The sequence below is a fragment of the Canis aureus genome, chromosome 1, assembly GCF_053574225.1.
Source record: "Canis aureus isolate CA01 chromosome 1, VMU_Caureus_v.1.0, whole genome shotgun sequence".
NCBI classification, from domain to species: Eukaryota; Metazoa; Chordata; class Mammalia; order Carnivora; family Canidae; genus Canis; species Canis aureus.
In genome coordinates this window covers 95,621,105-95,645,230 of record NC_135611.1, presented here as the reverse complement: position 1 = coordinate 95,645,230, position 24,126 = coordinate 95,621,105, and the positions used below count along the sequence as shown (strand labels likewise).

At 44.3% G+C, this 24,126-nt stretch overlaps 1 protein-coding gene and 2 long non-coding RNA genes across 22 annotated transcripts in view; 2 read left to right on the top strand and 1 right to left on the bottom strand.

Annotated features, from left to right (window-relative positions):
• LOC144320828 (serine/threonine-protein kinase MRCK alpha-like) overlaps positions 1-3,747 on the top strand; it is a 66,010-nt gene extending 62,263 nt beyond the window's left edge. For 9 of the 11 annotated variants that reach the window (XM_077909814.1, XM_077909883.1, XM_077909860.1 and 6 more), the window contains 3 exons: positions 57-154; positions 1,598-1,682; positions 3,127-3,747. In XM_077909814.1, the coding sequence (XP_077765940.1) occupies positions 57-154; positions 1,598-1,682; positions 3,127-3,257 (314 nt within the window). In that variant the 3' untranslated portion in view covers positions 3,258-3,747. The remainder of the gene's footprint in view (positions 1-56; positions 155-1,597; positions 1,683-3,126) is intronic. The other 2 variants (XM_077909891.1, XM_077909829.1) reach the window with 1 other exon arrangement.
• Positions 1-7,391, bottom strand: part of LOC144320873 (uncharacterized) — an 83,649-nt gene extending 76,258 nt beyond the window's left edge. For all 3 annotated transcript variants that reach the window (XR_013386509.1, XR_013386512.1, XR_013386511.1), the window contains exon 1: positions 7,172-7,391. This is a non-coding gene — a long non-coding RNA (uncharacterized LOC144320873). The remainder of the gene's footprint in view (positions 1-7,171) is intronic.
• Positions 7,392-8,015: 624 nt separating this feature from the next.
• LOC144320859 (uncharacterized) overlaps positions 8,016-24,126 on the top strand; it is a 43,475-nt gene continuing 27,364 nt past the window's right edge. For 3 of the 8 annotated variants that reach the window (XR_013386498.1, XR_013386505.1, XR_013386507.1), the window contains exons 1-2: positions 8,016-8,343; positions 21,720-23,190. This is a non-coding gene — a long non-coding RNA (uncharacterized LOC144320859). Of the gene's footprint in view, positions 8,344-21,719; positions 23,882-24,126 lie in introns of all 8 variants that reach the window. The other 5 variants (XR_013386504.1, XR_013386508.1, XR_013386506.1 and 2 more) reach the window with 5 other exon arrangements.

The following is a 24,126-nucleotide window of genomic DNA, read 5'->3' as shown; positions in this document are numbered from 1 at the left end:
GTTAAAAAATGAATCCTGAAGCCCACACTCGCTGTCACCTCCTCCCCATCTCCCAGGTTACAATGCCCCATATCTCTCCGTGTACAGTGAAAATGCAGTGGACATCTTTGATGTGAACTCCATGGAATGGATCCAGACTGTCCCCCTCAAGAAGGTGATTTGACATTGAGATCATGTGACTTATGAATTACTGACTAAAAATGGAAACAGGAATATTCATTTGTGTATTTACTAATTTGGAAGCTGAACTGAAAGTAGAAAATCCACACAGAAACCCAAATTGGTTAATTTTATTACTAGTATAAAAGCTATTTTGTGATACATACTTGCATTATATGAAGTAGATTGTCATGATATAAATAGTATTTATTATGTATTTATTTATATCATACACTGTAGATACTATATCCCACATTCAGTTGTTACTTTTATTTGTTACTAATTTTCACTTAGTATAATTTTGCATCTTAAGAAGGAAAATTCTATATGCTAAGAAAAAAAAAAAAAAGAAAAATACATAACCAAAGCTGTGTTTCAGATTCTCAATTAGGATTTTACAAATTTACAATAAAAAATTATCTCTACTACACAAATAAACACAAATAAAAATGTAAAAGATTGCCATTCTGTAAGGAAAGATTACTGAAGATTTAAGAAAAATTAAATTTTGGGATAATTATACAAAGCATGAGCTATGTATCAAAAAAAGTTTATATAGGAATAAGATGAAGAAAGTAGTCACAATTATGTGGGATTTTGCCTTACTTTTTTTAAAACAATTTTAAAAAAATTTTTATTTATGATAGTCACACACAGAAAGAGAGAGAGGCAGAGACATAGGCAGAGGGAGAAGCAGGCTCCATGCACCGGGAGCCTGACGTGGGATTCGATCCCGGGTCTCCAGGATCGCACCCTGGGCCAAAGGCAGGCGCTAAATCGCTACGCCACCCAGGGATCCTGATTTTGCCTTACTTTAAACAATATCAGCTGTGGGAAAAGCTTTTGCAAGGACTGTCCAAGTACATAATATGTGAAAAATTTCTAGCATTCCAAATGTGAATCACTCATCTTAACTGTTTGGTAAAGTGAATTTGAGGCAGATGAATCTTCTGAAGATAACCTTTTATGACGTGATAGCCTTTAAAAAGTCACTAATAACTTTTAAAAAGTTACGTTAAAAATTAAATGTAGGGATCCCTGGGTGGTGCAGCAGTTTGGCGCCTGCCTTTGGCCCAGGGCGTGATCCTGGAGACCCGGGATTGAATCCCACGTCAGGCTCCCTATATGGAGCCTGCTTCTCCCTCTGCCTGTCTCTGACTCTCTCTCTCTCTCTCTCTGTGTGACTATCATGAATAAATAAATCTTAAAAAAAAAATTAAATGTATTTCTATTTGTTGTCAACTTTCAGATTTCTTTAACCTATGATATTCATGTTTCTGAAATTTTATCCATGACTTTATAACAACATCCAACCCCTTTGATTGGTATTTTCTTTTTTTTTTTTTTAAAAAGATATTTATAACTTTAAAATACATACCTACAACTTAATTTTGAAAAGTATTTGTTGAGATAGTAATCTTGCTTTTTATTATTTTAGGTTCGACCCCTGAATAGTGAAGGATCCCTAAATATTTTACTTTCGGAGACAATTAGATTAATATATTTCACAAATAAGATGACATGTAAGAAACAACTTCTTCTTAGTAGAACTACTTCTAAGAGACCATATCTCTACCTGACTTCCCAAGGTCACAGAGCAAGTGAGCAGAGATCTGACATTGATCCAATGCCCTAGTGGCAAAGAGTGATTCTCCATCATTGCATATCCATGGAGATAAAACATTCATTTCTGGCACACCACTTATTTTCCAGCAGGACCTATCTAGGCATGGTTGGACATAAGCACCTGTAAACAACATAATCACTATTTACAATGTCCACTGTGAAGACTTCACCCACTTTCTAACAAGCTGAGTGCACCAAGCTGCAGTGCATGTGCTGCTAAGAAGATGCAGGTCCCTAGTCCTACTTCAATTGTCTCCATCTATATTTTCAGATTCTAGGAGATTTGTGGTATGAAAAAAGCCACATGGATTCATTTCTTTTTTTCTCCCTTAATGCACACATAGTGTAGCTAACTATTAGTTTGCTAGGGCTGCCATGACAAAGTACCACTGACCAGGGGGCTTACACCACAGAAATGTACTGGCTTAGTCCTGGAGGCTACAAGTTCAAGATCAGGGTGTCAGAAGGGTTTGCTCCCTTTGAAGGCCGAGAGAGACAACCTGCTCCAGGTTGGTCACCACAATGACTTCAACTTAACTTGACCATTTGCAAATATCCTATTTCCAAATAAGTTCACATTCACAGGTACTGAAGGTTAGGACATCAGTACATTTTGAGGGAGACTCAATTTAACTTGTTACAAGCTTATTTTCTTTTTGAAGTCTAAGACAGTTTTTAAGGTTTCAGGGTGACAGTTCTTATTTACTGCTTGACATTAAGAACTAAAATAGAGTGGGCTCTGGACTTCTAGGGGTCTAAAGAAGATTGCATCCTTCCCCAAGATCAGAAGAGGCAGAGAGTAGAGGCTGATTCTTCCATTCTGTAGAAGGGAATTGGTGGGGAGGGGAGCCACTTTACCCCATCTTTGTACCTCTTCCTCCTATTGTGGGCCTCAGAAATACTAGTTTTGTTACAGTAATTGTTTTTATCTATAGAAAGAGTCACCCTTTACATTTTATCCTGCAGCACAACAGAATATTCTAATGCCCTTATACCACAAAATTCTGGTAGGAGGAATACAGCACAGACACATGAGGGCCAATCAAAGTGGAAGAACACCAATGCAACTGCTCTCTTCTTAAAGAAGTGGTTTTGGTTTATAGATATACGTTAGTGCATATTTATTTTTCAAGTATTGTTTAAATTGAAAGTTATATTCTGTTCATGAGTGCTCCCTTCATATTCTTGATAACGGATGCCATAAGCATCCAGTTTTAACTTTTAAAAATAAGAGCAGTATATTTGTGCAGTTCCTTGTGAGAGTAATGTGAAATTAATGGATGGAGAGGCATTTTAACAGTTTAAAGGACGCTAATGTTTTATATTTAAAAATATGTGTAGATGGAGATGAGCTGGTATTTCCCGAAACATCAGATAGTCATCAGAAGCAAATGGTCCGACACCTCCACAGCAAGCGACGATATTCCTTCAGAGTTCCCAGAGGGAAGGAGAGGCTGCCCATAGGGCTGTGATCACCATCCTTCACATGTGGGCCAGAAGGACGACTCCAGAACCACATGTTATTTGATGTTATTTGGAAGAAAAATAAATAAATTTCTGAAACTTGGGCAGAAATCTCTGTTCACATCAGTGTTATGTTTATTTCTCTGTGAAACTTCAAAGGAAACCTTTATGTAGTTAAATATAAATGGAAGTGTAACGTCAATTTGTTTTTCCATGAGTGTGGAATAACTGAAATTCGGTATGTAAGCCTCCATATAACATAAATATAGAACAAATGTGGATACACATTGTAACATATGCCCCCAAATCATTTTGTGAACAAATAAACAGTACTGTGTATCCATACAGATTGATTACTCTCTGACTCTGGATGTGTTTTGCTTTGACTTTAGGATAACCTTTGTTAATAAGCCATTATTTGGCAATAATCTCTGTAACTGAAGAGGCAAAAAAAAAAAAAAAGTTGACCTTCTTTGGATGACAAAAACATTCCTAAAGTGGTGCAAATTCTTTTAAAAGAGCCATAATCATATTAAAAAATACATAACATGGCAGAGCTTCTTTGATGTCTGTAGCTGTTTAAGGCAATATTTCTACCAAAAACTTTGTAGTTTTTCAAGCTTCAAATTTTCAAGTCTTTTTGAAATAAATCTTTGAAAATCTTCAATCATAATTGTGGATTTCTTTGTTTTTTCATTTAACAGCCAACAATTCTGGCTTCATATACTTTTGAAGCATTTTTTTGGATTCTCATGCAGTTAGGTTATGTTAGATAAGATAATTGATCTCATCATTATAAAAATTTCATCTTTCTCTTTAGAAGCATTCCTTATCAAGGAGTCTCCTTCATCCAATATTCATTTAGCCACTTTACCATGTCATGTTATTTTAGAATCTGTACTGTATATCTTTTTTTCCAACTTTCACTCAACCTATATGTGTCTTTAGATTTAAAATGCATTTCTTACATATAACTTATGGCTAGGTCTTCCTTTTCATTAAGTTTCATAATGTTTATGCTTTAATTGGGAGTATTTAGAACACTTTAATAAAAATATACTGACATGTTTGGTTTTTGATATGTCATCCTATTTGTCCTATCTTCTTTTTCTTTCTTCTGTGTTCCCGTATTCTTTTGAATTGTATATTTTACTATCCAATTTTTCTCTAATTATTATTTGTACTTTTTTTTTTTTTTTTTTTGGTGGTTGCTCTACAATTTAGATTATAATTCTGATACCAATTAAGATGCATGAGTTTTCCAACACCACCAAAAAATTCTCTGACACCAGCTGGGCATCCTACAATTAAACTCAATTTTCACATTATCTACCCAGACATAGTGTCAGATCCCACTGGTTAAGAGCTCTGTCCCACAAGGCTGCTTACTCCCCTCCACTTTAGACATGAGTCTCAAGCCCAGGTTGTCACCTGTGCTTCTCATGTATAGGATATACATCAGAGGCTCCAACAACTCCCTCCTTGGGTTCAATTAACTTGTTAGAGTGGCTCAGAGAACTCAGAGAAACATTTTACTTATTACTGGTTTATTATAAAAGGAACTCAGGAACAGCCAAATGAGAGAAACTGGACAAGTTATATGAAAAGGGCACAGAGTTTGCAGGCTGTCTCCAAATCCACCATCTCCCTGAACCTGTATGTATTCACCAACCCTGAAGTTCTCTCAACCTTGTCTTTCTGGGTCTCTATGGAGGCTTCCTGACATTGACATCATTGATTATACTGATTGGTCATTGGTAATGAATTTAACCTCCAGCCCTTCTCCCTCCCAGAGACTGAGAGTGGATCTGTAAATTCTAACCTTCTAATTACATTTTAAGCAGGTGGCTGAGTTCCCTAAAGCACCTAAATCAGGTGCTTTCTAAAGTCACCTGATTTAACATAACAAAAGACACCTTGATCACTCTCATCACTTACGAAATTCCAAGGGTTTTAGAAGCTCTGTGCCAGAAATGGGACAGAGAAATATAAATTTCTTATTATAAATCACAGTATCACAAGTCTGCATCTTTAACTTACCACTATCTACCCTGAAATGATACCAATTCACTTATGTTGTAAAAACCTCTAACAACCTATCTCATCTCCCTCTCCAACCTTCTGTGCTTTTGTAATACATTTTGTTTCTATATATGCTGTATTTTTTTATTGTATCATCATACTTAGGTATTACTTTTGCTTAAATAGCAAGCTACCAAGAATTTATTTTAGAAAAAGGTAATTTAATATTTATCCACATATTTACCATTTTTGGCAGTCTTCACTTTAAATTTTTAATGATTTGTTCTATCTGGTAAGTAACATTGATTTTTGAAGAGATAAGATCAGTTATTTGCAAAATGACCCACTTTGTGAATTTGTTTTATTTTTATTGTCATTCCTTCACCTATTCTCAAATTGGGATTGTCTATCAGACATCTATTCAACATAGGCAAAACTGAAAGCATTTGTAAATGCATATATCAGTTGATTGCAAGTGTAGACTATTTTTCAGGGAACATTTGGTAAAAGCTGAAGGTTTTGCTTTTTTGTTTTGTCAAAACCAGGTGGGGTGGGTCGGCTACTGGCATCTAGTGGGCAGAGGTCGAGTATGCTCCTTAACATTCTCCAATGCACAGGTCAGTCGGCTACAACAAAGAACCATTTGGCCCAAGATGTAAGTACTGTGGAGGTTGAGAAATACTGATGGTGATGCATGAAGCACTATGGCTAGTACTGAAAACTCAAGTAATTTTGTGTGGTTGGAATGAAGTGTGCAGTATTGGTGAGAGTCCAATCCCAGGAAAAATGGAGGACAAGAGGTCAAATAGACCAGGGCCCTAAGTATATTCCATAAGGTTTGGATTTCAGAAAACATTGTTTGGTTTGGACAGAAAACATTGAATTATTAACAGAGAAATGAACATTAATAACACTCCAGTTTGAAAAGACTGCCCGGGTGGTAATACAGACGGACTGCAGAGCAATGGGGGCAGTTGCAGTAATTGAGGTTAAGAAATGTAGAGGGCTTTAAAGATAAATGACTTAAGAACTTTCCGGACATGAGGATGATGACTTGAAGCATGACCACTAGCGTTTCGGGCCTGACATGTGGGTGAACGTTATCATCCTGTGAGGTCAGGAACACAGGACAGGGGATCAACCATGCGGTGGAAGGTGCTGGGTCTGAGATCACGGGAGAGCTTGCGAGGGGGCACATTCAGGAAGCAGGTGGCCTGGTGCTCAGGAGGGACGTGTGTCCTCAAGCAACTGAGGTATTCAGGTGATGCGGAAGTACTAGTTGAAGCAACTTGGGGTACAGGACCACCACGGAAGGTCTGAAAAGGAATCACCACTACGTGATGGACACGAATGCCAGGAAGAGGTTTCAACAAGCGGGCTCTGAAACGCTGCTTCAGAAGGGGATTAACTTAAGTGACGACCTGAAACCTGTCCCCTAAAGTGCTCAGAAACCTTAGCAGGACCACAGGGCTTGAGTGCCTAAGACCCGCCCTCCCAGAGAGCAAAGCTAACCACCTGCAGTGTTGAGATCTCCGCGGTTCCGCTCGCACCTTTACTAGCCATGCTGCATTTACTTTCCATCCAATCCCCCTTCGCATAGTTACTCTCCATCGGATAAGCTGGACCCCGTCAGACAGAGTTACTCTCCATCCAGGTAACCTGCCCCCCCTCCACCTTGCAGTTACTCTCCATCCAGGTAACCTGCCCCCACTCCGCCCCCGCAGTTACTCTCCATCCAGGTAACCCGGCCCCCTCGCACAGTTACTCTCCATCCAGGCAACCCGGCCCCCTCGCACACTGTCCCTCCGAATGTCCCCGCCCGCCGCCCCCTCACAGAGCTCGCCGTGCTGGACGCACCTCCCCGCCGCCGTCACCCCCATCACAGCAATCCCTAACCTACCTGCTCTGCAGGGTTTGGAAGGCGCCGGTCCCGCACCCACAGCGAGCGGCAGTGTCCAGGGGAGCGGCCGGGGCTGGGCGGGCTGCAGCGGGGGCAGGGCCGAGCCCACCGCCCACAACCCCGCGGGAACCTGCGGCAACACACAGCGACCCCACGTGTCCCCTCCGCGGGGTCCAGGCGGCCGCGCAGGGCCTCACGGGAGTCCGCCGCACAGCACCCTGGGAGCGGCCCCGTGGTGGTGGTTTGTGCGCAGGCGCAGCCCCGCCCCCGGAAGCCCATTGTGTGGTGAGGACGCAGAACGCGTGGGCGTGGAGGGGGGCGCAGGGGGTGTAGGGGGAAGGGAGGGCGCGTGGGGATGGGGATGAGGATGGCGGGCCATGGAGGGGGTATGGAGGCCGTGGAGGGCGTGTGGGGTTGGAGGGGGCACGGAGGGTAAGGGGGGAACGGAGGGCGTGTGGGGATGGGGGTGAGGATGGCGGGCCATGGAGGGGGTATGGGGGCCATGGAGGGCGCGTGGGGTTGGGGGTGAGGATGGCGGGCCATGGAGGGGGTATGGAGGCCGTGGAGGGCGTGTGGGGTTGGAGGGGGCACGGAGGGTAAGGGGGGAACGGAGGGCGTGTGGGGATGGGGGTGAGGATGGCGGGCCATGGAGGGGGTATGGGGGGAACGGAGGGCGCGTGGGGATGGGGGTGAGGATGGCGGGCCATCGAGGGGGTATGGGGGCCATGGAGGGCGTGTGGGGTTGGAGGGGGCACGGAGGGTAAGGGGGGAACGGAGGGCAGGTGGGGATGGGGGTGAAGGTTGGTGTGCCATGGAGGGCGTGGTGATGGAGGATACAGGGGAATGATGGAGGGTATGGGGGGAATGGAGGGCGCTGGGAGATAGAAGCTGCGGGCTATCTGGGCCTGGCCTGGGGTCAGCCAGGTGGGGTAGGGACGGAGCCTGTGTCCATCCAGCCCGGGGTCAGGTCCCTGCAGGGCCAGGAAAGCGGGGGCAGTGGGTCTGCAGGGAAGGCTGCGGGGAGCCAGCGGGCCCAGGGCAAACTCTAGCTGCCCCCGAGGAAGGAAGGGCAAGGGGAGATGTTGCTGATACTCAGTGTGCTGATATTCAGTGTGGCAAGATGGTACCTGTGAAAGATGAGCCAGATGCCACATGGCAAGCATTCGTTAAGTGTAAGCTTATGTATGTATGTACGTATGTGTTTATTTTTTAAAGATTTATTTATTCATTCATTCATTCATTCATTCATTTATGAGAGAGAGAGAGAGAGAGAGAGAGAGGCAGAGACACAGGCAGAGGGAGCAGCAGGCTCCATGCAGGGAGCACTTGATCTTGGGACTCCAGGATCAGGCCCTGGGGGAAGGCGGCACTAAACCACTGAGCCACCCAGGCTGCCTAAACTTATGTATTTAGAAGACAAAGCACTCTTATTTGATGTAATCATATCTTTTTGTTTTTGAAGATTTATTTATTCATGAGAGACACACAGAGGCAGAGACGCAGGCAGAGGGAGAAGCAGACTCCCTGTGGGGAGCCAGATGTGGGACTCAGTCCTAGGTTCCCGGGATCACGCCCTGAGCCAAAGGCAGATGCTTAACCACTGAGCCACCCAGGTGCTCCTTTTTTAAAATAACATAAAACAGGTGCAGAGAGGTGATGGGATCTACTGAGCATCACAAGTTTTTGGGTGAAGGAGTTCAAGCTTCAGAGCCTCCTCAGCTTGTGACTTTTCACCAGAGCCTCAAAGCAGAGGTGGAAGCACAGGGACAGGGTTCTCGATTTGAATTCTTGATCCTCCTGACCAGAGCTGGCCACTTGCTGGGGGTGTTGCCACATGGAGAAGCCATCTCAGACTGTAACAAGAACTCCTACAACTCAAGAGCAAAAACCACCAGCAATTTCTATTAAACAGTGAACAGAAGATCTAGAGACATTTCTCTGGAGACATTTCTCCAGAGAAGACACACAGATGGCCACCAGGTAGATGAAAAAATGCTCAGCATCACTCATCGTCAGAGAAATGCAGTCAGAACCACAATGAGATGTCACCTCATACCTGTCAGACTGGGTTGAATCAAAAAGACATGAAATAATAAACGTTGGCAAGGATGTGGAGTGAATGCAAAAAGGGAGTTGGAGGGAGTGCAAACTGATGCAGCCACTATATTCCATTATAGGACATGTGAAAAAGCCACTATGGAGGTTCCTCAAAATACAAAAAAATAGAACTACTGTATGATCCAGCAATTTCACTTCTGGATATTTACGTGAAGAAAGCAAAAGCAAAAGCACTAACTAGAAAAGGTATCTGCACCCCTATGTTTGTTGCATCATTATTATTATTTTTTAAGATTTTTATTTATTGATTCATGAGAGATACAGAGAGATTGGCAGGCTCCCTGTGCAGAGCTCGATGTGGGACTTGATCCCAGGGCTGAAGGCAGACGCTCATTTGCTGAACCATCCAGGCATCCCTGCATCATTATTTTTAATAGTCAAGACATGGAAACAACCTAAGTGTCTGTCAATAGATGAACAAATAAGGGAATGTGAGATATATGTGTATGTATATGCACATACAGACACAATGAAATATTAAAATATTATTCAGCCATAAAAAAGAAGGAGCCCTTGCCATCTGTGACAACGTGGATGGAGCTAGAGGGTATTATGCTGAGTGAAATAAGTCAGTGAAAGACAAATACCATGTGATTGCACTTATGTGTAGAATCTAACCCCTCCGTGAACCCCTCCAAAGAACCACCATGACCAAGAACATTTTTTAGCAGAGAACAACTTGGGTGGGTGGTTGCCAGAGGCAAGGGTGGAGGGGTGAGAGAAATGGGTGAACTGCCTTTTTCGTTTTGTTTTGTTTAAATAAAAGCCAGCATCCTTGCTGGGCTCTAGGAGGTCACACATGGCCTGGCCCCCTGCCTCCCAACGCGATGCCCACCCTCCTGCCCCCACACAGCCCGCGGACTCCAGGCGAACTTCCTGTTCCTGGAAACCCTCCTCTGAGTGTTTATCCCTGTCCTGACCTCTCTCTGGTACATCCTTTCCCCTGACAACCATTTCACTCTTTTCCTTCCTTGCTTAGTATTTTTGCCCAAATGTCTGCTTTTCAGCAACCTTTGCTGACCGTTCTATTTTGACTCCCAGTGCCCACTCTGTATCCACTGGCACTGCCTCCACCCCGGTTTGTTGTCTCTGCGGGACTTAGCACCAACGTGGGATGTGCTTTACTTACTCCTTTACTTTCCTGTTTCTGTGCTGGAAAGAATTTTGTGCTCAGCAGAGGTTTGTATGGTCACATTGTAGTATAGGTGGGACATCTCCCTCTGCTCTCTTTCCAGCCCAGCCAAGTGTTCAAAAGATTGCTCTTTGGGGCCCTGGGTGGCTCAGTCAGTAAAGCATCTGCCTTCAGCTCAAGTCATGATCTCAGGGTCATGGAATTGAGTCCTGCATTGGGCTCCCTGCTCAGCAGAGAGTCTGCTTCTCCTTCTCCCTCTGCCTCTTCCCTCTGCTTAAGCTCGCTCTCAGTCTCAAATAAATAAAAAAAATAAAATCTTAAAAAAAAAAAAAGATTGCTATTCATGTGCTCTTCAACATGAGGATGTGTTTGCTTAGTCGGCCTGTGGCCAGACCCTGAGATTTCCATACCTGAAATCATTTCCACAACCATTGTGAACTTCCTGGGGACCTCATGCACCATTTTTGAGGGTTGGTCTCCAGTTGACTAGGTAATAATTGTAAACGCGGCTTTTTGAAATGCTAAGGCATTTGAAGAGTACTAGCAGTCCCTGCCTGCCAAGGCGCATAAGGCAGTGACCATTGTAGGTCTAATAATATTGGCCATAATATTTTAGCTTTTAAGATCAGTTCTTAGATACTATTTTTTGAGCGTTACTCATTTTTTTTTTTCTTGTACTTGAAGGAATAGCAGTTGTGGCTGCTCTGGCTCTCTTTAAATTTGTGGGACCCAGCCACATCGCATGAATATGAAAACAGTAAAGCCCGAATAGGCATGAATTCACTGTGTGCTCAGCAAAGTTAAATCTGGAATGGCTAAAGATGTGCAGGGTAATTGCTCTGCTTCACAGCAGTGTAGACACACAAATGGCAAGAAGACCATCAATCACTAAGTAATACTACTTTGCACAGATAAACCAGGAGTTTACATTTCTTTCCCTTTTAGCTTTAATATATGTCAATGTTGTTTTTATCCCTGATGGCTCGAGGTTAATTTTAAAAAATTATTTTTTAAAGGTTTTATGTATTTATTCATGAGAGACACAGAGACATAGGCAGAGGGAGAAGCAGGTCTGATATGGAGACTTGATCCCAGGACCCCAGGATCACACCATGAGCCAAAGGCGGTGCTCATCCCTGAGCCACCCAGGCCTCCCTTGAAGTTAATTATCACAGTCACCTTAGGGAGGACAGCTGGAGATCCCAAGCTGCCTGAGGACAGGGATTGTCCCATTCCTGTTAGTCCTGGATACAGTGCCCGTGCCCGTGTTTGGCTGGAACTCGGCAAGTATTTGTTGAAGGAGTGAACGAATCCCATCTGGCTTCTTGCTAGCTCTGGTTTAGGTGGTAAGAGCTATTTCATGCCTTTCTGTGTAACTTCATGTTCTTTCAAAAATCTGTTGGAATTTAACCTCGGGAAAAGGACCATTTTAGATCATTCCAGAATGTAAAGAGTCTCACATCACAAAATGTTAAAATGTATTTGCTGTGTGCTACACACATAAATATCCCCCCCCCCCCCCCCCCCCCCGTTCTGCTTCTTTGCTTATGGGTTGTATATGTTGCTTTAACAGTTGTTACAATTTATAGCTTTTATTTTTTTAAAATAGGCTCCTCAGAGCTTGAACTCATGACCCTGAGATCAAGGCCACAGCTGAGATCAAGGGTCAGACCCCTAACCAACCAAACCAGCCAGGTGCTGCAATGGTTGTTAAGATTTCAAGAAACTTTGGTCTTGAAGGTGGTGAACTTCATTTTGGGCTGCTGTGTAATGAAGCCATGTGGCCACTAGGTGGAGGTGTTGTACAGTGTAGAGCACACCCATTCTGTGGAGACCTTATTTTTTAATATTTTATTTTTTTAAGTAATTTCTACCCACAATGTAGGGCTTGAACTCGCAACCCTGAGATCACATGCTCTTCTGAATCAGCCAGGCAGCCCAAGGCTTTTACTGTTTAATACAGAAAATCAAATGGACGTTCCATGCAAGTGGGTACTTTGGAACATGACAGTGTTAAAGTTTCAAAGCAGTAAATATGTCCAAAACATTCAAGACCAAATTTTAAAGATAAATTATCCCGATAGTGTTATTATTCATTTTTCTCTTTTTAAAGGATTTATTCACTGTTCTTTTGTATATCAATACTTGCTATTTTCAGTTTCAAATTCCATGTATAGTATATAAAATGAAAATGCAGAGCTATCTAAAAAAAAGTGCATACACACATATGCACAGACACATAAATACATAATTTTTATTGTATTTATAGAGGAAAACAATGACCTTTTTTGTCATAAAAGAATGTTTGATTTTCTTCCATATATATTTCTCTCTCTTTCCCAGCAACTAGAAAAGTAGCAATAAAGTCTATTTTAATTTTTTTTTTTTATTTCTAGACAATGGCTGATTACAAAATTGACAACTTAGACTGTCAGGAAAGATAAAATTACACATCGAAATGGCTTTTGAAGGTTCTGGCTTGTTTATATTGTTCTGCTGTGCTACAAAACTCAAAAGGCTTTTGCTCTGAATGGATTTTATTTGTCACTGTTTATTCCTACTTTTATTTTTAACAACCCACCCAAAAAATCAAACACATTTTTTTGTGTTTATTATTTTTTTTTTAAAGAAAGCATTGCTGTCTGTAAATATGTCCGTGGGAATTCAATGCAGTTATTTTACTTTATATCATATTAAGATAGTCAACCAAAATTGGATTCTGAGGTGCTCTTTCCTTGAACAGAGAATGAACTTCGGGTGCGGTGCTCCCTGGCTAGGGGACCACTAGGGTCTTTGCTTTGGCACCTGTCTGGGGCCAGCTCAGAAAGCTGAAACAATTGCACGGGGAAGGAGCGTTTTCCAAACCCGGTCATTCACACTCGGTCAGTGGGTCTGTGGAGGAAGATGGGGTAAGAATTGTTCTCTTCAGGTACCCAGGAAGCACAGACCTCCAGGGAGCAAGCCCTTCCTCACCATCCCACGTCTGCAATGATGCTATCAGTGCATTTTATCTACACAGCTACTAACACCTTGCACACAAAAACTGCCTTTCTCCTACTTCCATTTTTAATGCCTCAGATAATATTGTGGAGCTTCTAGGTCACAGGCTCTTAATGATGAAAGTGGTGTGAGAGGAACTGCTTTCTTCATTCGTCCCTGTGGACACAAAACGCCAGATCTTCAAAGCATTTTGTATCTGTCTTCAATTCTGCGTTCCTGTGTTTCTGGTTTATTATATTTTCGATTGTTAACTCTGAGATTCCCAACCCCACAAGCTTCGGGGTGAGAGCAGAAGTCGCCACCACCACAGCCCTCGCTGTTACTGGGTATCTTTGCTTCTCTTCCACAGCAGTGCACATTTATTTATTTTATTTCCCTTGAAATGATTATACTTTTCCCTTCAAGGGAAATAACGATCTTATGGCTCACTGTCCACGTCTAAATCATCTGGTGGATACAGGTTGTGAATTTAGTGCTGAATTTCAGTAGATGAGGTTTCTATCCAGGCTTTAAATTTTAGTCTTTTTTTTTCCCCACTAATTTTTGGAAGGCTGTGTTGGCAAAATCCTTACTGAATTAAGTCAAAGAGAAGACCAGGATGAAAAAGGGAGTACTGGGGTTTTGCCTTCAAGAAGCCAGTGTGCTGGACCTACTGACCACATGGCAGAAGGAAAGGGGATGTCCTGACACTGCTGTGAACCCCCACCTGATTTGGCCAACGCATCACCTACCGTTTGTACCCTAACCCCAGATGCATTTGTTTATTTATTTAAGTTATAAAGTTCATAAAAAGGATGAGCTTTCTAGGTCACAGAGGAAGGGCTGTGAGCACCATGGATGTGAAATTATGGTGAACTTTCCTTCCTTCTTCCAAGAGGTAAGAATTCTCAATATTTTTCATTCAATGTTGCTACAAATGCTTTTCTGCCCCCCAGAAGAGGTAGGAGCACAGTGGAATTAGAACATTGTAGTAAATACTTTCATTGCTTTGGTTCTGTTTTCCCTTTTTTTCCTCTTCCTGAAGGTGGCTATTTCTGTTACTTAATCCTGTGTCAGCCTGGGTGGGTACAAAGGAAGACAATGTCTCAAACTGGGCCTGCCACATCCTGTCCGCAAAACTTGGGGACTGGGACTGAGAGATGCTGCTCTGAGCTCACATATCACTTTAACTTAGAATATGGAAGTTTGGGACTTCTGGTGCTGCTGTGTTTACCAAATGCTCAGCAACACAGATAGAATAGTCTGGAAAAGGAAAAGTGAAGCAAAGAGGCGTGAGAAGGTCACAGGGCCTGCGGAGAGACTCAGAGTGCCTGGATCTGATCTGGAGCTCTTCTGGAAGCTTCCACACCGTTAGAATAATCTCTCTGGATTTGGGTTACATTGCTCTGGGTGGATGTCTCTCACTGTAAAACAAAATGGCCCTGAGTAGGCCAGTAGTGTGGTCAGAACATTCCACCAAATAGAACACGAATCAAGAGATACCACTGTGCAGAGATGCTTTTGTCTGTTAGGGTAACTTCCATAGCTGCACTATAAAGTTTTACCTCATAATGAAGAGCAACCAGCTATTTCAAAGTAAAGCGCAGGCTGGTTATGGCTTATTAAATAATGTGTTTAAAAGGACCAGAAATTAGATCTTGAAAGACATCAAGGCAAGATTAGGTGAGATCATAGACTTAGTGCTAAATGGTCCATGTCGTCACTGAACACAAATCCCTCTGGAGCACCTCCCAACCTTGTGCGCCTTCATCCATGTGGGGTGAACCCCATACAGTATTCTCACTCTCCACCCCATGCTCCTTCATCCACGTGGGTGAGCCCCGTGCAATGTCCCCAAGCAGTGCTCTCGGAATGGGAGGGGGGCAGGTAGTTCCTTTGCCCATTAGGAACAGGGGAAACCCATATATCTCTGTGCCTTACCTAAGGGGTGAGCCTGCTGCTTCACAGGACAGGTCTCCACTTGTGGCTCCCTGTGGGGCAGCTGGCATGGAGCACTGAAGCCACAGTGTTACCCTGGGCTGGTACAGTGGTGAACGCAGAAGTCTGGCTCTGACCCAAAGCCTCGGGTGTGCTATCACATCAGGGCTCAGTTAATCAAGATGTATAAGGAAACTCGCTATGCACATTCTGAAATCTGGGACCTGCTCTTTCTAGTTTCTGGCCTTGAGAGTCTGAAGCTGGGGGTAGCTCAGACCCTGGGGAGGGGGTGACACCACTCTGCCCCTTTCCAGAGTTTGTTTTCTCAGCTGACACCAAAGCGATGCACATAGCAGGTGCAAAACCAAAGCTCTCCCCAGTAAAGCATCTGAAGAGCTGCCCCAAAGGCATAGATTTAAGGACCCTTTTCACAGAAGGCACTTGCAGGTTTAAAGGCAGTGGGAGGTGGGCAGTGCTTTGTGTGGCTGAACTCACAGACCCCTCTGCCTTTTATTCGTGTCTACCTGAAGAAGAAAGAAAAAGAAAGAAGGAAAGAGAAAGAGAAAGAAAAAAATAAAGGAAAGAAAGAAAGAAAGTAAGAAAGAAAAAGAAGAAAGAAAGATGAGGATAGTAAATCCTGGAGGTAGAATTAGATGCCTCTCATGATATCCTAGGGAGTTTTATTTCATTTGCTCTGTGTCTCAGACAAGGAAGAGTCAATCAGCTGTGAGCCACTGTGCAGAAGCAGCTTCTCATCATCTTTGAACCTGGTCACCGGTGAACACACACGTGTGGTCCTGAACGCTATGACTCCCCCAGAGTGATGCAGGCGGCATTGGGGAGGCTCGCTGTGTGCAAGCAGACGGCTGGCCCTTATATCTGGTTCCATCCTCTGGTGGGGGGAGGGGGGGCTCCTGTCCTTGAGGATTTCTGATTATCAGAGTGTCACCATTGGCCTCTCACACCCAGGCATAGAATCCTTGTTAGCTCTAAAATCGGGTTGACTTGGTGACATCAGATGAGACTTCAAGTCAGAAGGCAAAATTCTCATAATTACTTGCAATGTAAGTAATTACTTCTCTAGTTTCTACAGATTCCTTCAATCCTGCCTCCATAGCAAACCATCTTTGGATTTGCTAAAGTGGTTTTGAAAACCCTACTTTTCTTTACTGAAGCTCCTTATGCCCTTCTCAAATATGCATATGGAGAATATAAAAATTCTAAACTGGCATGCTTCACACATTTATGATGCTGTCAACTTTTTCCAGCAAACAAACTTGCAGATTTTTATCTTTTTATTTAAAAAAATTTTTTAAATTTATTCATGAGAGACACACACAGAGAGAGAGGTAGAGACACAGGCCCAGGCTCCCTGTGGGGAGCCTGATGTGGGATTTGATCCCAGGACCCCGGGATCACAACCTGAGCCAAATGCAGACACTCAACCACTGAGCCACCCAGGCACCCCTGCAGACTTTTAAATTGGAGTTTTAAAATTCAGAAACATTTTAAATTTTTAACTGAGGCAGAGATGAAAACAAATTGTCATAGATGTAATAAAAATAATTTTGCCATCTACTATCGTTTTTAGCTTGAACTCTTCAGTGGTGACACTAATAATTATACATTGATATAGCTGGTTCTTTTATTAGAAAAATCAAAAGATGCTTCAGAGAAAGGATACGTTAGAGTCTTTGGAGGAAAATCTGAAACAAATTGAACCTTTGAGTGACATCAGAGTGGGATTACCTGTCACTGCTGCTGGAGGACTGTATAAACCACCTGGATCTGTGGAGGTCCCGGGATTTGGCAAACATAGGCCATCATATAAGTCCTGTAGTAGAATACTGCTACTCCTTCGATTTGACAAATTCCACTATTCATCCAGAGGGGATTTCTTCAGACTCGTGTCCTGCTGTGGGCTGAATTGTGTGTCCCCCTCTAAATTTGTATGTTGGAATCCTGACCCCCAGTAACTCAGATTGTGACCATATTTAGAGTCTGTTTTTTTTTTTTTTTTTAAGATTTTATTTATTCATGAGTGACAGAGAGAGGCAGAGACACAGGCAGAGGGAAAAGCAGGCTCCCTGCGGGAAGCCTGATGTAGGACTTGATCCCAGGACCCAGGGATCACGACGTGAGCCAAAGGCCGACCTTCAACCACTGAGCCACCCAGGTGTCCTAGAGAGGGTCTTGACACAAGTAATCAGGTTATGTTGAGTCATTAGGCTGGGCTGTCATCTGATATGACTGGTGTCCTTAGGAAAGGGAGAAATTTGGACACAGATGCATAGAAGACAATGTAAAGACACAGAGGGGAGACAGCCATCTACAAGCCTCTTGAGAGAAGACTGGAACAGATTCTCCCCTCACGGCCCCCAGAAGGAATCAAATCTGCATCCCCTGGATTTTGGATTTCTGACCTCCAGAACCAGGAGACAGCAAAGTTTGCTATTTAAACCTCCAGGTCTGTGTTGCTTTTTTAGAGCAGCCAGAGCAGATCGAGGTACGTCTTCTTGTAATAGAGCAGAGGAGCCTGGCTGACAGAGCTTCGAGGGTCCTTGTAATTTAAAATTTCCTTGTAGTTGTATTTAAAAAAAAAAAAAAAAAAAAAAAGAGGAGCACCTGGGTGGCTCAGTGGTTGAGCATCTGCCTTCGGCTCAGGTCATGATCCCGAGGTCCTGGGATCGAGCCCATGGGGAGCCTGCTTCTCCCTCTCCTCTCAGCTTGTGCTCAATGTTTCAAATAAATTCAAATATTTTTTTCTTAAATTAAAAAAAGAAAAAAGCAGGTGTAATTAATTTTAATAATATATTGTATTTAATTCAATATATCCAAGTATCATTTCAGTGAGGTATTTTGAATACAGAGATATTTTATCTTCTCTTTGTGGTCCTGATCTTTACAATGTGGTGTATGTATTTTACACTGACAGGGCATCGAAATAGTCAATAAAAGTTAGGAATATTTTGACCAGTGAAAGTTATTTTGGGAGGGCACCTGAGGAAGACACAGTGTATTGTTGTATGATTCTTGCTTCTCTTCTGTGATTACAACATTTGCCGTGGAATCATCTGGTCCCTTTGATGAAAGAAAAGATATTAGGGTTCGAAGCTGATGGTCAAGAAAGAATTCTTGAGATCCCTTTGGTGCAAAAAGGTGGTTTTATTAAAGTCCAGGGACAGGACCTGTGGGCAGAAAGAGCTGCCCTGGGGTCACGAGGAGTGGCTGGTTATATACTTTCAAGTTGAGAGGGGATTAGGGGGAGTGTAAGTCTCTAAGGAATTTGGAAGCAAGGTCTCCAGGATCCTGAGGGGACCAGCTATTGTTGGGAAACATCACTTTTAATCATCTAATAAAACCCGAGTCAGGAGACTCTTTGGATGTACATCTGTGGGCCATGTGCTTGAGGGACGATCGCCAACGCATATCTTGGGGGGTTTAGAGATAAAGGAAATTTCTAAAGGAATTTTTATGTTAGAGCAGACTAACAGGGTCCTAGGGGTCGGGCTAAGGTTGCCTTTGCCCTCAGCAGAGTGTCTGCATGGAGGCAGCTGAGTCCCTGGAGGAGGGTCCCCCTGCCTGCATCTAGGACGGTCAGTGGGAAGTAGGGGAGGAAGGGAATCTAATAATCCCTCTTCTTCTGCCTTTGTTTCCCACATCAATTTTTGCTCTGATATGTCATCTTGGTAAGTCTAATCCTTCCTGACAAAGATGTGATATTGGGGAGGACACGTTACTAGATATTCAGAAGCATGTGGTGGGCTATGTCTTGATTTTCTGTGTATGGTAATGTCAGGAAGTCGTCAGACCTCAGCATTTGCCCCAGTGAGGACCCCAGCCCCGCTCCATTCCCCCTGCCCCAGCCCCTTTCTATCTGGTTCAGTTGGATTCTTTGCAGGGCACCCCCACCCCCACAGAGGCATGGTGGGGGCTGCAGAGCAAGCAGCAGAGGGAAGGGAGTAGGTGCTGAGAAGCCTCTGCTTTCTGCTGTGTCTCTGAGCCTTAATAAAAGGGGTGGAGCAAGCAGCATCCTTGTTTTTCTGACACTTTGCCCTGATCTGAGGATCTGACATCCCCCCCCACACACACACACACCGCCCCCCAGTATCACTGCAGTGGTTGAAAACTGACCTGGCCTTTAAGGCTTTAAGGGTTCTTGGGCAGTGAGGAAACATTGCTTTTCCTTCATTACCATATTCAAATGACACAGATCTGTTGATAGTCAGTCCTGCCATGATTTGCTCACCTTTGAGCAAGACTTTAGTGATTGTTTGCTAAAGGTCACACTACGGAATTGTAATTTGTTTCTTTTCCCCTGGGAATCTTTACCTGTGGTGTTATTCCTTTTAAATCTGCCTGTTTTTAGAGAGACGTGTTCTGGCAAAATGAGTTTTGGCAATCAGTGAGTGGCATGGAAAACACTAATTTCCTAACATGGGTTGGATCTGAATTTACTCTCTGCTTCCTTCAAAAAAGAGATTCACCGTGGTGGTTTTTGAAAATCACATTTTTTCTGTCAGTAAGAAGGAAAGCAAGACTGTTTCATCGCCACAGTCTCACAACTCAAACCATTTGGATGGCTCCTTTTAAAAACTCTGACATCTTGTGATTAATGCTGAATTTTATCCTCATGAGGTGAATAAGGTGAAAACAGGATGCATAATTTTACCTTCATAAAAATTCATTAATAACTCAAAGTTACTCAGTTGGTCAACAAGCATTTGTTAAAGACTTTGTGTTGACTGGGAATTGGACCAGTGATGGAAGGTTGAGGCCAATGGAGCCCCTGCCCCAATGCTTCTGGATTTCCCTTCTCTGGCAGGTGGGCTGGCTTGACTATTCATGAATAATGAATAAAGAGCCTGCAGATCCACCTTAGGTATGTGCTGTCATGCTAGATATTTCATCTTACAAAATTAAAAATGGAAAACACAAACTCATTTGGACGGAGATGGTCACACCATTCAACTTTCACAAAATGGGATTAAATACTCTCCACAAATTAATTTAGAGTAATATGAGCTGGGCAGGATGAGATGATACCAAACAAGTGATGTCGGATTTTGTAATTATTCTATGGCTTTCTTCCTGCATTGGATGCTGCGAGAATTGCCCCCAAGAATCCTACATCGGGGAAAGGGTTTTAAAAGCCTCTTTTTGGGGGCACCTGGATGGCTCAGTGGTTGAGCATCTGCCTTTGGCTCAGGGCGTGATCCCGGGGCCCTGGGATCGGGTCCCACATCCGGCATCCTGCATGGAGCCTGCTTCTCCCTCTGCCTATGTCTCTGTCTCTCATGAAAAAATAAATAACATCTTTAAAAAAAAAAAAGCCTTTTCTTTCTCTTCTTTGCATGAGTCATGGGTTCACATTCAGGGATCTGTGAGTTGAAAGGGCACAGTCAAGAGATAAATATGCCTCTGGTTGAGAAGCCTTTCCATGGCTTCTTCTGCCCTTTCCCTCACATTGACCGACACAAATGCAGAATATCCTAGCACTGGCGTGGATGTAAGTCACGGTTCCTGGGCTGTTGGGAGAACGAGCGCCGCAGGAGATGTTCACTTGGATTCAGTCTCCAGTGGATTGTCTGGGGCCTGGCGCCTAGCCGGTTATCTCCAATGGGCGATGGAAACTCTCCCTCCTCTTAGGAATCAAAGCTGTCATCTTCTTACCTTTACAAGCCTGTGCGTCTGATTGCTGCCGTAGCAAGTCACCACACACGTAGTTACTTGAATCAACACCAAGCTTCTACAGCCTGGAGGTCAGGATTTCTCAAATCCTGGAAGGGCTTCAGGATACTCTGTTTCTGAGCCTTTTGCAGCTTCCAGAGCCCATCTGTACTATGCTCCCCTTCCCATCTTCAAAGTAGCATCTTGAAACCCTGTCCCTCTGCCTTTCTCACGTTGCCATCTCTGTCTGCAGCCAGACCCCTCCTGTCTCTCTCTTGCAAAGATCCTGATGATCACACTGAACCCACCCAGCTACTTCAGGATAACCTCCCTACAAGATCCTCAACTTACATCTGCAAAGTCTTTCTGGCTGCCTAATGTGGTATAGTCCCAGGTTCCAGGGATTAGGACATCTTTGGGATTGCCATTCAGCCTTACAAATGCCAAGGCCTGTGCACTCCGACGGACTTGGATTTCACCAAGACCTGATGTGGGCATCACCCCCCACTTGCCTGCTCCGAACAGAGCCAGCACTTTGGCCTGTGTGAACCCATGTGAGGACTGGCCCTTTGCTGTCTGTCTCCTTGGCTTCTACACGGACAGCAAGAAAACATGGGTATGGGGCTGCATGTTTTGGGCTGAAGCTTAATAGCATGATGGCAATTAGAAACGTTAATTAAAAAAAAATTTTTTTTTCTCTTGTTGGGATAGTAATGGAAAACTCTGAACCTCCATGGAGAGAAGGATACGGTGGAAGGAACCCGTCTGCACTCCAGACACATAGGCTCCTGTTTCATGGAATTTTCCTCTTGGAGGAGTAAGCAGTCATTTCCAACTATATCAGAACCAGGACCGCCACACAGTTAACACTTACACCTATTTGATTTCTGTTACCATGTGCTCAGCCCTTGCAGAGCGAAATGGCAGCTGGACGGTACATTGTCCAGAAGAGGGGGCCAAAGACTTTCAGAAATGCCAGGAGCCCTGTCATAATTCCAGCCCATGAAAGGAAGAGGCCTGCCCCAGTGATACAAGCGTGCTGACTCCCCCAATTCTCAATTGCTCCCATGCTGGGCACTCCGCTGGTCTCCATGTACCTCGTTGGAAATCAATCATGCAGAACTTGGGTGTCTTGGGACCTCTCACTTCCCCATTTAAGGACCTGCAGTCCCTCCAGGGTCAAAGAAGTTAAGAATACCTGCTTTGTGTATTTTCTGTTTTGTTTTTGGTTTTGGTCAGTCATAAAAGGACTTTGAGAATTCACAACAGAAATTAGTGTCAAAAGCTCAAAATCTCCTTCTCTCTCTCTCTGGATAGAAATACTACTGCCAGTTAACTTAATAGACTTTTAAACATCACATATTTGCATTCTTTCCTTGAATGACTCCCATTCTCCGTTTGTTGGAACTCACAACCTGCAATGATGCACTCAGAGTAGTCTCTGTGTGCCACCATGACCACGTGTTGGGTTTTCCCGTGGATGTGATTGACTAGGGACCTTGGCTGTGAGATGTGGAAAATTAGGAAGGAGACCTGGACCCAGAGACTGATGGGACAGAGAAGAAAAGAAATGAATCCCAGTTCTTGTCCCCCCAAAACAAAGCAAGTGACGACGGAACACTGGCTTCTAAAGAACCCTTGTGACCAAAACACCAGCAGCATTGTGGGTAGAGGGTGGGCAAAGCCCCCTGCCCTTCTTCAAGGGCACACATGACCTCACGTTGACTTTCTAGCTTTAAAGGGAGCTCTTGCCTGTGTCACCAGACAACTGTGTCTACGGTAAAAATAACCAGACTGGTGAGTAGCATTTGAGGGCACCTCCATAGGGGCTAGGCTGTAACAAGAACCAGAGCACTGCCACTGCTCGTGTACCTGTTAGGGGCTGAGTTGTGGGCACTTCCCCAGAATTCATATGTTCAAATCCCAATCCCTAGTACCTCGGGATGCTACTGCATTTGGAGATGAGGTCATTACAAAGGTGATTAAGTTAAATGAGGCCATGAAGGTGGCTCTGATGTCATCTGACTGGTGTCCTTGTAAGAAGGAGAAATAAGGGCACAGATATGCACTGAGAGGACCATGTGAGGACCCAGGGAAGGGACAGCTGCCAACATGCCCAGGAGAGAGGCCTTGGGACACCAGCCCTGCCCACACCTTGATCTTGGACTTCAGCCTCCAGATGGTGAGTTAATGAGTATATGCTGTTGAAGCTGCGCATCTGTGGTGTTTCGTGCTGGCCGCCTTGCCGACTGGACCAGCACCTGTTTCCAGGAACCCCGTCCCTGTTCTAAAAGGTGTCTTCTCTGTATAATTTTGTGCAGTGCTGGGCATGCCCCAGCAGAGGATGCTAGCAGCTTCTGCTGAAAGAGGAGACTGTGCAGCTCTCCAGATCTCACCTGCCCTGGGAGGTCAGCGGGGAAGGTGGTGTTGGGATGCCCCAGCCCCAGTCCAGCATCTCTGTCTCCAGCTCAGGGTGACGGGAGGTGTCTAGTTTCTGCAACCTCTGACTTCTGAATCCCAAGGTGTTGGGGGCCAGCAGTGTCCGTGGTCCCCTCATCCAGCCAAAGAACAGAAGGACCTGGCATGTGTGGCCAGAAAAGCACAGACTGCCTCTCGGTTCCTGTGGGTGTTAATCAGCTCATGTCACAGGCCACACGTCACACGTCAGCGCTCGGAGATTCCGTTGACTGAGTGTGCCTCCTGCAGTGAGAACTACGGTGGGTGCATCCTGGCTGCCCCCTTGCCACCCGCCTTCCAGCAGCTAGGGCTTCAGACAACTCTGCGCTCAGCCCAACAGAGCCTTGACCCCTGGCCGAGCAGGGCGCCAGCTGCACAGACGCCAATCCTGGCTTCGTGTCCTGCTGACTCTGCCTGTACGCGGGTTGGTGTTTGGTTCTGAGTGTCAGGCTGTGATCTGAGTCCAGTGTCCATAACTGATGGGTTTGTGGCTGAGAAGCTTGACAGGCGGGGTTTGTGCTGTTGCACCAGTGCCAAGAGGAGGGGAGCCTCTGGGGGCCCCTGCTGCTGTCTGTCCTCCTCTGTCTCCCTGGGACTCAGTTTCCATGTAAACAAGGGTTTGCTGTTAACTTTTTATGCTTCTCCTTGGCTCTCGGGTTGC